A 13022-nucleotide genomic window follows, 5' to 3' on the forward strand; every position below is an offset into this window, starting at 1 on the left:
TTCTTGTTCCTGGGTTAACCTTCCTTGGACAACCTAGAAGAGGCTGGAGGCTGGGAAGGTATGAAACATTACTTGGGGTGTACACTGCGCCTGGCGTGCTGCGAGGAGCTTTACATAAACATCGGCACACACAGTCTTGCCTCCAATCTAGCAAATATTATCATACCTATCCTACAGGTGAAAACAATCACAACACACAAATTCATTGAACACCAAGACCTGGTGCCCTTGGGTCACAGCCCATCACTGGCTCAGCAACTCCCCTGAGGTTACCCAGCCAGGGCCTAAATCCAGATCTGCCCAACACCAAAGCCCATGCTCTTTCTATGGCACCACATTGCCTCTCTGTCCCTAAAATAAAAAACCGGTTCTCAGGAGCAGGGGCTGATACAACTCTGTGCTTCTCAAAGTCTGGTCCCCAAGCCAGCAGGATGAGCACCGGTGGCTAGAAATGCAGATTCTCAGGCTGTGTCCTAGTCCTCCTGAATCAGAGGCTGTGCAGTGGGGCCTGGCGCTCTGCTTCGGCAAGCCCTCCAGGTGATTCAAGCATGAGGACCTAGGACGTGATGCACACAGAACATGTGGAGCACCGTAGCACAAAGGGACAAGGCACTTCTGTTTCTCCCCTTGGGATGATTGCCTTGTGACCAGGGTGCTTCCTCCCACATGTCCCCTTCTAAGGTGGCATTCAGCCCATCTGCCCCCTAAAGAGCCTCCCACACACACGTCCTCGGCACAGCCTCTGTGAGCTCTTGGTGTGCGCCAGGCTGGGATGTCTGAGTGGCCCTCTCTTCGGAAGAATGGAATGTGCTCCAGCGCTCACCAGCAAATGCCTCAGGGTCCGCTGGGGGCTTTAATGAGCGTGTAGGTGCAACCCGTGGGAAGCCCTTGGAATGCAACGTGGAGCTGCAGAGGACCAGCTGCTGCCAGGGCAGCCAGGCCCACAGTCGCATGCATGCATGCTGGAGACAGAGCTGTCTTTGTCTGTGGGTACTGGGTACAGTTCCACTTTGCAGGGCTGAGTCTGGGGGCGGGGGGCAGCGGAGGAACTTCTCAAGGGCAGGGAATGGAGGCCTCCGTCAGTGCCATGTTTTCTGTTCATACGCACAGACTCTCTCCATTCCCGGGTGCAGTGCAGCTGGCAGCAGCTCCTAGGGCTCTCAGTCTGGCAGAAAGGCTGGGACTGACGCAGTACCCCAGACCTCTGGAGGCCAGCCTGGTGATGCCCAAAACTCACACCCTTCCCAGATCTTACAGCCTCCCTCGGACATCAGGCCTAAGCCCCCCATCACCTGTGCCTGAATCCAGTTCCCACTTTGTCCTACTATCGGATGACCTGTCTTGCTTACCTCTCAGAAGGCAAATTCATTCCAAAGCATAGGAGAAATCCTGCCCAGATCCTTACTGACATAGGGTGGAAACTATTGCATCTGTGTCCTCCAGGACCTCCTCTAGAAAAAGGACAGACTCCCCATCGCTGCCTAACACTCCACAGGCCAGCTCGCTGTGTGCCAGCAGAAAGAGAGGAAGAAGCAGGCAGGACGAACTGGGGCAGCTGGTGGCACACCTCACTCAGCCAAGGTCTTACTATGGGATCGTGGTCATGTTTCAGCTTTAGCTCACTCATCTGCCAAATGGGATGAGCACAGTGCTCCTGAGGGATGGGCCAAGAGAAGAGGAAGGACCCCCCAGCGACAATGCACATGTGCACCTTCCATCTGCGTTTTAATCTCCCCTTAGCATGAAAACTGAAGCTCACCTCCATGCGATCGCCTCTGTGCACTGGCACCCGCACACGCTCGCGCTCACGCACACACACGTCCCCATTTTCAGTTACGTAAAGACTGGCAGGCATCTGCAGACGTCTGTCCATGTGTTAGACGTGGATGAGCACTCAGCTTCCTTCTGCCCTGTCATCAACCCTATGAAGCAGATTCTACGTCTATACCCATTTCACAGATGGAGAAACTAGGACTCGGGGAAGGAGCAGCTCACCTTCCTGGGGCGCGCAGCTGCTGGCAGCCGAGCAGCACATGAACCCCCATCTGTGTGCCTCACACCCTCTGGATACGTCCACGGGTGACACTGCCCACGAGGTCTTGGAAGAGGCGAACATTCCAGGGGGAAAGCTGTGCACCTTGTCCTTCCAGCAGTGGAGCCCAGATATCTTCAAGCCATCGTGATGCCAGCCAGAGTTTCATGACCAATGACTGTAAACTAATGCACAGAGCATGTTGACGTCGTGGCTGAAAGTGACCAGACCCTCTGCACGTAAGCTCGGGATGAGCGCCACTGACCAGGAGGCCTTTCCCACAGGTTTGCGTGGAGAGCCGGCATCTTCTGGGATTAGACCATGAGTTCTATTTATGCCATGATGTTTCGATTTATTTTGTTTTTGAAACTTGATGTCCACATTTTTCTGATGCTTTCCCTCTTTTTTTTTAAATTATAAAAGTAATACATATCTGCTATAGCAAGTCAAAATATTCAGAAGGCAAAACGAAAAGTGTGTTCACGGGGTCATCTGTTCTGGTCAAAAAGCAGCCAAATCAAGAGGATCGTGGTTGGAGTCACATCATGGGGGAGACCACAGCTTCTGCCCTGCCCGCCCCGGGAGCTTAGGCCACTCCCTTCCTGAGCCTCACTATTCTCCTCTGCAGAATGGGAATGACAATCCAGCAGTTGCTCCCCTGGGCCCAAGGAAGGACCTACCTAGTATTCTTTAAAAACCCTCCGGAGTTCTTCACACTTTGAAGTTGAGGCCCTGAGGACTATCCCAGAGGTCTTACTTGCTGTAACAATTATCACTGACTTCCATGTAGACCCTGTTGCTCTCCCTCCGGCCTTCTCTTCTCTCACTTCTCCATTCTGGGCTTGGCACCCTTTCAGGGTCATAGCCATTGCTGATATGCAGTGTGATGAGAACCAGGGCCCACAGCCCATCCCGCTGGCATGCAGGCCGTCCCTGTGCCAACGATGCCCAAACCCATGTCTTTAGCCTTGGATTTGCTTCTAAGTCAGGAACTCTTTTTTCCTGCCACCTGCTTAGCATCTCCACCTGGGGACTGACTGGTGATGCCCAAAACTCACACCAGGAGCAGCCCTGTTGATCGACCCCAGTTCTGACCCTCCACGTTCTACCCTATTCATCAGCTATTCTTGTTGGCCCTCCTAGCAGGAAACACCCCTACTGCACCCCCTTCCTCTCATCTCCACTGCCAGGGCTCTGACTCCATGGCCCTGCTGCTCCCCTCCCAGCTGGTCTTCTGGCTCCTGCTTGGATCTCCATGTTCCTTTCTACAAAATAACCCATCACAGTTTTGTGGGATTTGGTAGGTGGGTTATGTCCTGTGTGCGCCCTTACACCATATGGAAAAGTGTGTTGCTCCACTAAAAGTGTCCCGTGCCCCACATATTCACCCAAGACTTTGCATTGCTTTTTACAAATCAAATCCCAATGCCTTACCATGTCTCAAAAGATTGACATGCCCTCACCCCTGTTCGTCCTCCCTTTCCTGAACAAGCCGAGTCTCTGTCACTCTAATGTGTTTGTCCAAACTTCTCTCTGCTTCCAGATTCTCATATCCTAAATGTGACCTTTCCTGTCCACTCCATCTAAACTAGTGCCCAGGCACTCCCTACTACACCCCCTTTTTTCCTTCCTCATAGAACCTGTCACTACCTGAAGGTGTTCTTGGCCTGTTGGGGACCTTGTGTACCACCTATCCATCCCCTCCAGAGCACAAGCGCCCCAAAGAGAGATCGTCAGCTTCGTTCACTGCAGGTTCCCAGCTCTAGGACGTTCCTGGCCCATAAGGGCTCAATAAACATTTACCGAATGAATCAACCCACAGCTGAACGAATAAATAAGTGACTAATGCCATGTAATGAGCTTCTACATTTGTTTGTATTTTAGAGCCTACAAAGAGCTCTTACAGATATTTTCTTAATCAAATGAATCCTATTAGGTACAGATTTAAATGGAACTTAAGAAACGTGCTCACTCTCTGTCCCGGTTCCCTGAAGCTCACAGATTAAGAAACAGTGGGAACGTCTCTCCGAGGGAACAGAGTCTATTTCTAAGAGCTCCGATAATCCTGTGGGTTGGACAGGCACATGGTTTCATCCACGGCCACGGTGTGAAAGAAGAGAGCTTGGAGATACAGCCTTGACTTTGTGCACACGCCTCCTGCGGGCCCGACGCCGTGCCAAGCGCTGTCGACACAGGCTCCAGCCCCACGATGAACCTGTGCAGTGGGTGCCATGGGTTATCCCTATTTCCCTGCCGAGGCCAGGGACAGAGCAGAAGCACGGCGGCCAGGTGACTTTCTCAAAGCTCAGAGCCAGGATTTGAACCCAGGGCGATCTGACAACAGAGTCCAGGCAGCCCATCCACAAACCCAAGCTGAGTAAATAAACCGAGCTGAGCCATCTGGAAATCCCAGCCACACCAGTCCGCCCAGCACAGGGTGGGCTCAGAAAGGGTTACGCACCACGGCGGGAGGGAGTGGTCCGTGCTGGTGGCGCTTTCTCGAGGCCAGGATGAGGACTGTTGGCGCAGCACGCCTCCCCGCCACCTGGCCTCCAGCAAAGGCCAGATAAGAACGAACAGCACAGGGGGCCCCGGAGCGACTGTTTCTGCGCAGCAGGGCCTTGGCAGGACCGCTGTGCTGTGTTGGTTGGGGTGTGCCCTCCTAGAAGGGTGCGGAAGGGGCCGAGCCCCTCTCTTCTGCATCTCTGACTGGAGGCCAGGGGTCCCCCAGCCAGCGTGCCTGGCCCCGCCCCTCTCCGTGGAGCAGGACAGCCGGACCCCGCTGCCCCCTGTCTGCCCACACAACCTTCTGAGGAGCGTGGCTTCCTGCCTTGCCTCAGAAAGCAACATTTGTAAAGATGAAGAAATCCCTACTTTCCTTTCTTAATTTGTTATTGTCATGACATGACTGACTCAATAAGCAAAAATGTAAGATCCTTGCCCGGGGTCACAGGCTTGTCTCCCCCAGCACGCCTGATGTTCCTCCAGAGGCTCCCGCCTCCTCCCACCTCCGCACCTCGGGGCACGCACGCCACGCTGCCCTTTCTAACTCCCAGGCCCCTGCCTCCCGGCCAACGCTTGGGCAGTTTTCAAGGTTTGGCTTGGAGTCACCTCCTCCAGGAAGTCCTCCTTGTCATTCCCCCCAACTCACTGAAACAGGAGCTGCCCTGCTCCGGGAGTCCAGGGCTCTGGTTTTCAGCCCCAGGATGCTGCTGACTGGCTGTGTGACCAGGGATGAGCCACCCCCTCTGCTGAGCCACAAGTTTCCACATTGTGGAAGGCGTTTTAGAAGACTTCAGTGCAGGGGCACCTGGGTGCCTCAGTGGTTGAATCTGTCTTTGGTTCAGGGTATGATGCTGGGGTCCTGGGATCGAGTCCCGCATCAGGCTCCCCGCAGGGAGCCTGCTTCTCCCTCTGCCTGTGTCTCTGCCTCTCTCTCTCTCTCTCTCTCTCTCTCTCTCTGTGTGTGTCTCTCATGAATTAATAAAATCTTTTTTAAAAAAGAAGAAGAAGACTTCATTGCGAATGCTCTCACCACCTGACACCTGACACCTGGTGGTGGTTCAGCAAATACCAGCACTGCCTTCCGCCCTCCCCATCCCATCACCTGCAGTGAACCCAGTGCCATCCACAACCCGAAGGATAGAAGGACCCCAGGGCCAGGGCAGGAGCCAGATCCCTGCCCTCAGTCCCTCTCCGTTTCTGCCCCAGACCACCCTAGCACGTCAGACAGTTGAGAGCACACATCCCTCCTACAATCCTATCCTCCTTGGCTGCTTCCGCCTTCATCTCAGTGGAAGAGGCACGCGCTCCCCCAGTGCCCGGGCCCGTCTGCGCAGCTGCATGCAGTACACGGGAGCTCTCGTGGGAACAGCTTGGCCCCCATCACCCTCACTCAGGATCACAGAGGCCCCACGTGAGGCCCCGCACCCACCTATGTACGCACACAGAGCCTTGCCATAGTTCTCCCCACCAGCCAAGGGTCCAGCTCCCACGACAGGGCACCTGCTCCATCTCCTCTGTCCTGGCCTCGTACCAAGCCCACTCTCAGACCCCAGAGCACCAGCCCTAACCGCATGCCCAGAGACACCCTGTGTCAGCACCAGCATCCTCCCTCCTGCCCAGCCTAACCTGCTGCTGGGTGGGGCTCCCTCAGGGCCTCAGCCTAAGCCAGCACTCGGTTCTGCCCCTGTGGCCGAGGCAGGACAAAGCAGGTACTGTATGTTATTAAACTACATGTTTAAATTTAGTGACACATCATATATCATTAGTAAAAACCAAACGCAACTGAGAAGGGGCTTGGGAGAGCTTTCTGGGGGCAAAGTTCTGCATCGTGCCCAGAGTTGGCCTTACACAGCCGTGTCCATTTTTCGAAATCAATAGAATGGCACATTTTAGATACACACATTTCAGCGTAGGTGCACTTTATCTCAAAAAAGAACAGTAAGCAAATACTGAACTCAGATTAATTACATACACGCTGAAGTGTTTAGAGGTGAAGGGTAGTGATGCCTAAAACTTATTCGGAAACATATCCAAAAACTGAGATGGGTGCATGGATGGGCAGACAGACGACAGGATGGATGGACACGCGATGAGACAAGTAGAGTAAAATGTTACTTGGAGAATTAAAGCAGTGGGGTGTGCCCACTGACGACAGTTCTTCCCACTTTTCTGTATGTTGGAATGCTTTTTTATTGTAATATTTTGGAAGAAATGCAATTGAGAGCAAGCTCGAGAATCCATGATTTGGGGAATGGGTAAACCAGTTGTGGCACAGGCATCTGATGTGGGTTTCTGGGGCCAGAGAGCTGGAGGTTCGGCTAACTCTGCAGGAACCGACAAGCCCCACCGTCCAGGAGCAGGATGCGTGCGTGTGAGGGTCGCCGTTGACGCGGCTCGGCCACAGGACCTACAGAACGCCGAGGACACGGGCTTTAGAAACAGACCCGCCTCGGCTCGACTCTGTGTGGCTGCCTCATTGCTATTCACCTGTAAAGTAAAGACAACCGTGTTCACCTCCCAGGGGCATGGGGAAGGTCAAAGCAGCCTGTGCCTGGTGCTGCGGGATGCTCAGGAGGGAGAGAGGCCCGTGTCACAGAGACGCTTCCGGGATGTGCACCTGGGGGCCGGCGCCCCAGGTGTGGGGAACACAGGTGAGTGACTCATGCTCACAAAGGAGTTTCTTGAGGCCTCTCCCCTCCAGCACAAGCTTGTATTTCCTGAGCTAACAAGTCACCATGATTATTTTTCTTAAATGCTGCAGAGAAAACAGGTGGAAGTATACTAAAAATGCTCACAGTGGCTCATAAGCTGGTGAGATTTGAGGTAGTTCTTTTTTCTCATCCCTGCCCTATGAGGTTCTGTTCCCTTTACCTAAAGCTTGCTTTCCCACCCCTACCCCCACCCAATTCCTGCACATCCTTCAGAAAACAGCTCAAACAACACCCCTGCAGGGAAGCCCCCCTGACCCACTGGGTTAGTTCCCCATCAGAGCACCCCAATGCACCTAACCCTCTTTCTCTATAGATTTACACACATCTGCGTAAACGGCCAGGCTCGTGACACCCATTAGATCTCCAGAACCCAGCCTAGTGCCTGCAACCTAGAATGTTCTTTTTTTTTAAAGATTTTATTATGTATTTATTTATGAGAGACACAGAGAGAGAGAGGCAGAGACACAGACAGAGGGAGAAGTAGGGTCTCTGTGGGAAGCCCAATATGGAACTTAATCCCAGGACCCTGAGATCACAACCTGAGCCACCCAGGCATCCCAGCCTAGAATGTTCTAAATAAATGGCTGAAAATGAGTTCTAAATGCTTGAGAAAGTGACTTCATTCTTTGCAGCTTGAAACAGAAATAGGAAATGGGTGGTAGGGTGGGGAGGGCAATAAGGTAGACTCAGTACATCCACACTTGTCTTGGGTGACACCACGTAGCTCTCAACTATCAAAGAAGCATGGCGGTCCCTCAGATGGCTTTACTTCTCCCTTGATCACAGACCCCACTCCTGATGCTCCAGCCCCACACAGAGCCTCCCTCTGCAAACCCTCCCTGCCCACGCCAGTCATGGAGAGGCACAAGGGTCCCCCGGTCCTGGGATTCCATTTCCAGCTGAAGGAAAGGAGGCACCTGCAGAGGACATCATGTGACCGCCGGTTGGGTAGACAAGCGAGCGCTACGTCATGTGCTCAGAATGTGTATCTGTGAGATGGCAGGACTAGAAGCCTTCTTAGAGGCAACTCTCCTCCAGCAGACTTCACCCACCTTCTAGACAAGGACAGTGAGCCCCCTGGTACGGAAACGGGCTTCCCCAGGTCACGTTGCACTGTAAGGATCTAACTGGACAGGTGTCTGTGCATTTAACCCTCAATTATCCTACAGCTGAACTCAGAGAATGGGACTTACTCATCACTATTAAGTGACATTATAGGGTGTCTCCCAGATTAGCTCCCAGACCCAGGACCGAGGTACTTATTTCCACAGCTGATGAAGAGCCACTTGTAACAGTCAGAATCTCTTTCCAAGAATGACCCTCTGCTGAAGACAGCTGCCTTGCCCCAGGCTGTGCCCTGATCCTAGGGCAGCCCACAGACATGATGGGTCATTGCAGGTGTACAAAACCCATGGGATCAGCTGGATCATAGCTGCATCCTGCCCAGCATCTCCTTCTGGGAGAAGGACACACAGATGGTGTCCCCAGACACACTCTCCAATGACCTTCCTACACGAATTGCTGTCTCAGAGGCTTACCAGAAAACCCAACCACTCATGGCAATGTGGCCAGGGACACGAAGCGGCAAGGCCTCCCCAGAAACAAAATGGTTTCACCAAATATTGAGCACCTACTGAATACCAGATCAATCCCAGCCCTTGACGACTCCCCAGTAAATGCACCCATGTGGTCCATAGCCAAAGGGAGACATTCCAAATGCTAGACCCCCTGGCTGCAAGAGAGAGGGTGCATGGCTGCCTGGCCATGGAGGGCTCCCTCCATCCCCAAGCCCTGAGTGCTCTGTGAGGGCTGCCATGGCCCCATAGGGCAGGAGCATGTACAGGAGCTGCCCTATTCTGGGTGTCACTCATACGATGCTCTGGCCATCTCCATGTGTGATCTCCGTGATTGCTTCTATAGTCCCAAGAGGTAGGAATGAACTCACAATATCCATTTTGCAGAGGAGGAAACCGAGCCTTGGAGAGGTTGAATGCCTTCCCCCAAACCAACTAGCCTGTGCATCACAGCGCCAAGACCGCATCCCGGGTGGCTGGACCCCACAGCCTGGTTCTTGGTCCCCACGTCCCACTGCCCTCCTTCAGACTTCAGAGATGCTTTGATGCAACCTAACCAATTGGCCTCTGGGCTCTGGCTCTATCGTCCATATCTCCCTGGAGCTGGAACACTCAGAGTGTGCCTTTGACTTGTCTCATTCCCCCTTTTTAAAGAAAACCATGTGTTTACTCTCTGATGCCAAAGTTACAACAGGGCTGAAGCTTTGCCAGTGTTAACTTTAAACGTTGGGCAGAGGGGTTAAAACCCTCCCTGGTGCCTGTTTATTTGTGTTTCCAGAGCAAAAGGAGGTCGGCTAAAGAAATGATCTCGGATCTACTGGGCTGTCCCTGCAAGAAGGCAGGGAGTCTGGCCGGGAGACTCAGGCCCCTCCCAGCCTCACCTCTGCCCTCCCCATGCCCAGCTCTGCAAGGCTCAGATGGTCCCCTGCTCCATTCTCCCCAGACACCAAGCAGCTCCCTCTCCTGTCCTGTTTCCCGCTGGGACCAGAGCTCAGCGGGTGGGGACCCTGACAACTGCCCATTTATCTACTGATGTCCCTGCCCCTGCTCATTGAGAGCCACACTCACAGAGGAAGCGAGGGCTCATAAAAGCCAACTGCCCCGGCTGTTCTCATCCCCTCGGGGGACCTGCCCTCACCCGTCACCTCTCTGCCAACCAGCCTAGAGAGCACACAGGCAGCTCTACAAGGACAATGCAGACAGACAGAGATGTGTCCTGCTGCACCACACGTGCACACACACGGGCGAGCGCGCACGCGCACAAACACACACACACACACACACACACACACACACACACACACACACTCTATGGCATTATCAAAATCATGCTTTTCCATACCCCTCCGGGAGGATGTCAAGAAGAGGCAAGCCCTCCATCCCCAGCTCCCCGGGAGCCCCCGAGAAGAAGCTGCACTCACCATTCTCCCTCCGAGGGAAGATTCTCTTCTGCAAACTCATGCCGTGCAGGGCTTTGAGGATGGGGCTGAGCCAAAAAGCCCCTCAGAGCCCCAGCCAGATTGAGAAGTCCCAGGGATCACCGGCAGCTCCTGGGCAAGGAATATTTGAATAGGAGTTAAAACTCCGAAGTAGCTCCTCGTTAGAACTGGTTTTCCCCCCGGCAGGGAGGGAGGGAAAAAAATCCCTTTCCCTCTGCCAGCAAATCTTTAAAGTCTCACAACGGTTGCTTCCAACCCCTGCCTTTCTTGCGAAGCAAATGTTCATGAAGGCAATGTTATTTCACTGAATCAAGCCCTCAGATCATAAGCCTTTTCCTGTACCACAAACAGAAATGTAAAACCTCAAACTTTCCTTTGGACTCAGACTCTGTTGGGAGCGGACTGAACACAACCCTCTCTGAGGTCGAATGTATGGAAAATGTGCTAAACGGTTTAGATCATCCCGAGCACTGGACTCGGCTCCCCACCTCCCAACTTTTTTTTTTTCTTCTTTTTTTAAATGAGTTCTGGTGTGTTTATGTAATTGCAAGGGACAAACACAACACCTAAAATCTCTGCCCAAAGTTGAAGTGATTCATTTTCTCCTTCACACACACACACACACACACCACACACAAACACAGCGCCTGTTTAATCCAAGTGAAAACGCCTTTCATAAAATCTGCTAAGGGCTTGGGCAGAGCGGCTGGTGGTGAATGCAGCCTGTGTCCCCAGAAGGGCAGTTGGGCTCCGGGGAAGGTGGAGGCTGCCTTTCATCAGAACAAACAGAAGGCACTCTGACTCCCGCCCGAGTCGGGACAAGCAAGCATAAAAGAAAAGTGGGCACGAGCCCTGGCTAACTGAGCTGTAAAAATGTTTTCTGCCCACTGTACCCAATTTCCCCTGTTTGCCTTCTCATACCAGGAGATTTTATTTTTAGACTTGGACAAGATGTACTATTATTTTAAGTGACCGACTTGATTGCCGGGTTATATAAATCCTTGGATTCCCCACCGAAAAGACCAAAAGAATATACAATAAGTGGGCAAAGAGTCAGAGCTGGAAGCTGGGGAAGAATGTGATGGTTTTGGGAACGCAGACATAGATGATTGGACTGAAAGGAAAGCCTGATCAATCAGATAGGGAGAAAAACCCACCAGGGAAGCAAGCGACACAGACCTGGTCCAGGTCCGGGGTTACCTGTCACCTGCCAAGAGCCCCCAGTCTTCCCAGGTTAGGCCCCAGCCATGGCCACCACCACCGACAGCCCCTGGACCAGGGTCAAGGCCACCACGGCTCAGGTCCTTGGAGTCAAAGGCTCCCGAGTTACGACCGCTGTGCTCAAACCACGCCCAGGTCACGATGGTCCCTCTACCAACACATACGCCCCACGTTTTCCCATAAATAATCATTCTTCAGACCAGTGCCACAGGTTGCCAGAAAAACCTCTGCTGTCAGCACCTGGAGTAGGAACAGCTCCCTGACAGTCATCCCCATCCTGGGATGAGGGTTGGGATCCGGGCTGGCGTGGCCCCGCTGCCCGCCCTACCTGGCCCTGAGCAACCAAGCAATAGCCCAGGTCCCGAAGCTGCAGGACACCGGGGCTCTGTCACCAGCACCGCGGGGACCAGAACCTGGCTTTGCCTCCTAGCAGGACGCGGCCATAGCAACACAGAGAGACAGGGCTACGTAAACAGGGAACGCTTTGCAGAAATTAAAATGATGCGATAAAGTAAGCTTTACTATCATAGAAAGATGTCTGCATTATATTGCCTCATGAAAAGAATAGGGTGCGAACTGCAGAGTGTATGCTCTATAGATGTGAAAGATTAAATTTGGAGAAGTAAAATTATGGGTGTTTTCCTCTACAAACTTCCCAGTGTCCATGCTGATACCCCCACAATTCAGGGAGCAGCTATACCTTTCCATTCATACCACCTAGAGCACGGTAGAAAATTTTTAATTAAAAATAATTTTTCTGGGCAGCCTGGGAGGCCCAACAGTTTAGCGCCGCCTTCAGCCCAGGGCCTGATCCTGGAGACTCAAGATCAAGTCCTGCATTGGGCTCCCTGCATAGAGCCTGCTTCTCTCTCTGCCTGTGTCTCTGCCTCTCTCTCTCTCTGTGTCGCTCATAAATAAATAAATAAAATCTTTTTAAAATAATAATAATAATAATAATAATTTCACTTTAAAAAATAATTTTTTAATTGAGTCACTGGCTTTAGAACTTAGTCCTAAATAGATTTTGTCAAGTTGATAGTGAGGACTATAATTTTGAAAGTCATGGCTTTTGATCATATGAATTAAGCCTTTGACAAAGGAGTTTTTATTCGGAGTGGTAGGCAGATTATTGACCCCTACATAAAAGGTCCACATCCTGTAGGAGGAATCTTTGAATGTGTTATGGTGCTTGGAGGGGAGTTAAGGTTGAAGATGGAAATGAACTTGCTGATCAGCTGACTTTAAAATAAAGGGATTATCCTGGATTACCCAGGTGGGACCCATGTAATCAGAAGGGTCTATGAATGTGAGAGGGGGAGGCAGAAGAGGGGGTCAGAGTTTGAGAAGCCACAGTGCCAGCTTTGATGACAGAGGATGGGGCCATGAGCCACGGATGCAGCCACGAGCCACGGATGTAGCCATGAGGCACAGATGCAGCCATGAGGCTCAGATGCAGCCATGAACCACGAATGCAGCCATGAGTCATGAATGCAGCCATGAGTCATGAATGCAGTCATGAGCCACGAATGCAGCCACGAGC

At 52.4% G+C, this 13022-nt stretch overlaps 1 protein-coding gene across 2 annotated transcripts in view; it reads right to left on the minus strand.

Moving 5' to 3' along the window:
- IL16 (interleukin 16) overlaps positions 1-10735 on the minus strand; it is a 102367-nt gene extending 91632 nt beyond the window's left edge. Inside the window, exon 1 of one of the 2 annotated variants that reach the window (XM_025436866.3) lies at positions 10244-10735. In XM_025436866.3, coding sequence (XP_025292651.1) covers positions 10244-10283 — 40 coding nt within the window. In that variant the 5' untranslated portion in view covers positions 10284-10735. The remainder of the gene's footprint in view (positions 1-10243) is intronic. The other variant, XM_025436867.3, reaches the window with a different exon arrangement.
- Positions 10736-13022: the final 2287 nt, after the last annotated feature.

The sequence above is a fragment of the Canis lupus genome, chromosome 3 (assembly GCF_003254725.2).
Source record: "Canis lupus dingo isolate Sandy chromosome 3, ASM325472v2, whole genome shotgun sequence".
Classification (NCBI taxonomy): domain Eukaryota; kingdom Metazoa; phylum Chordata; class Mammalia; order Carnivora; family Canidae; genus Canis; species Canis lupus.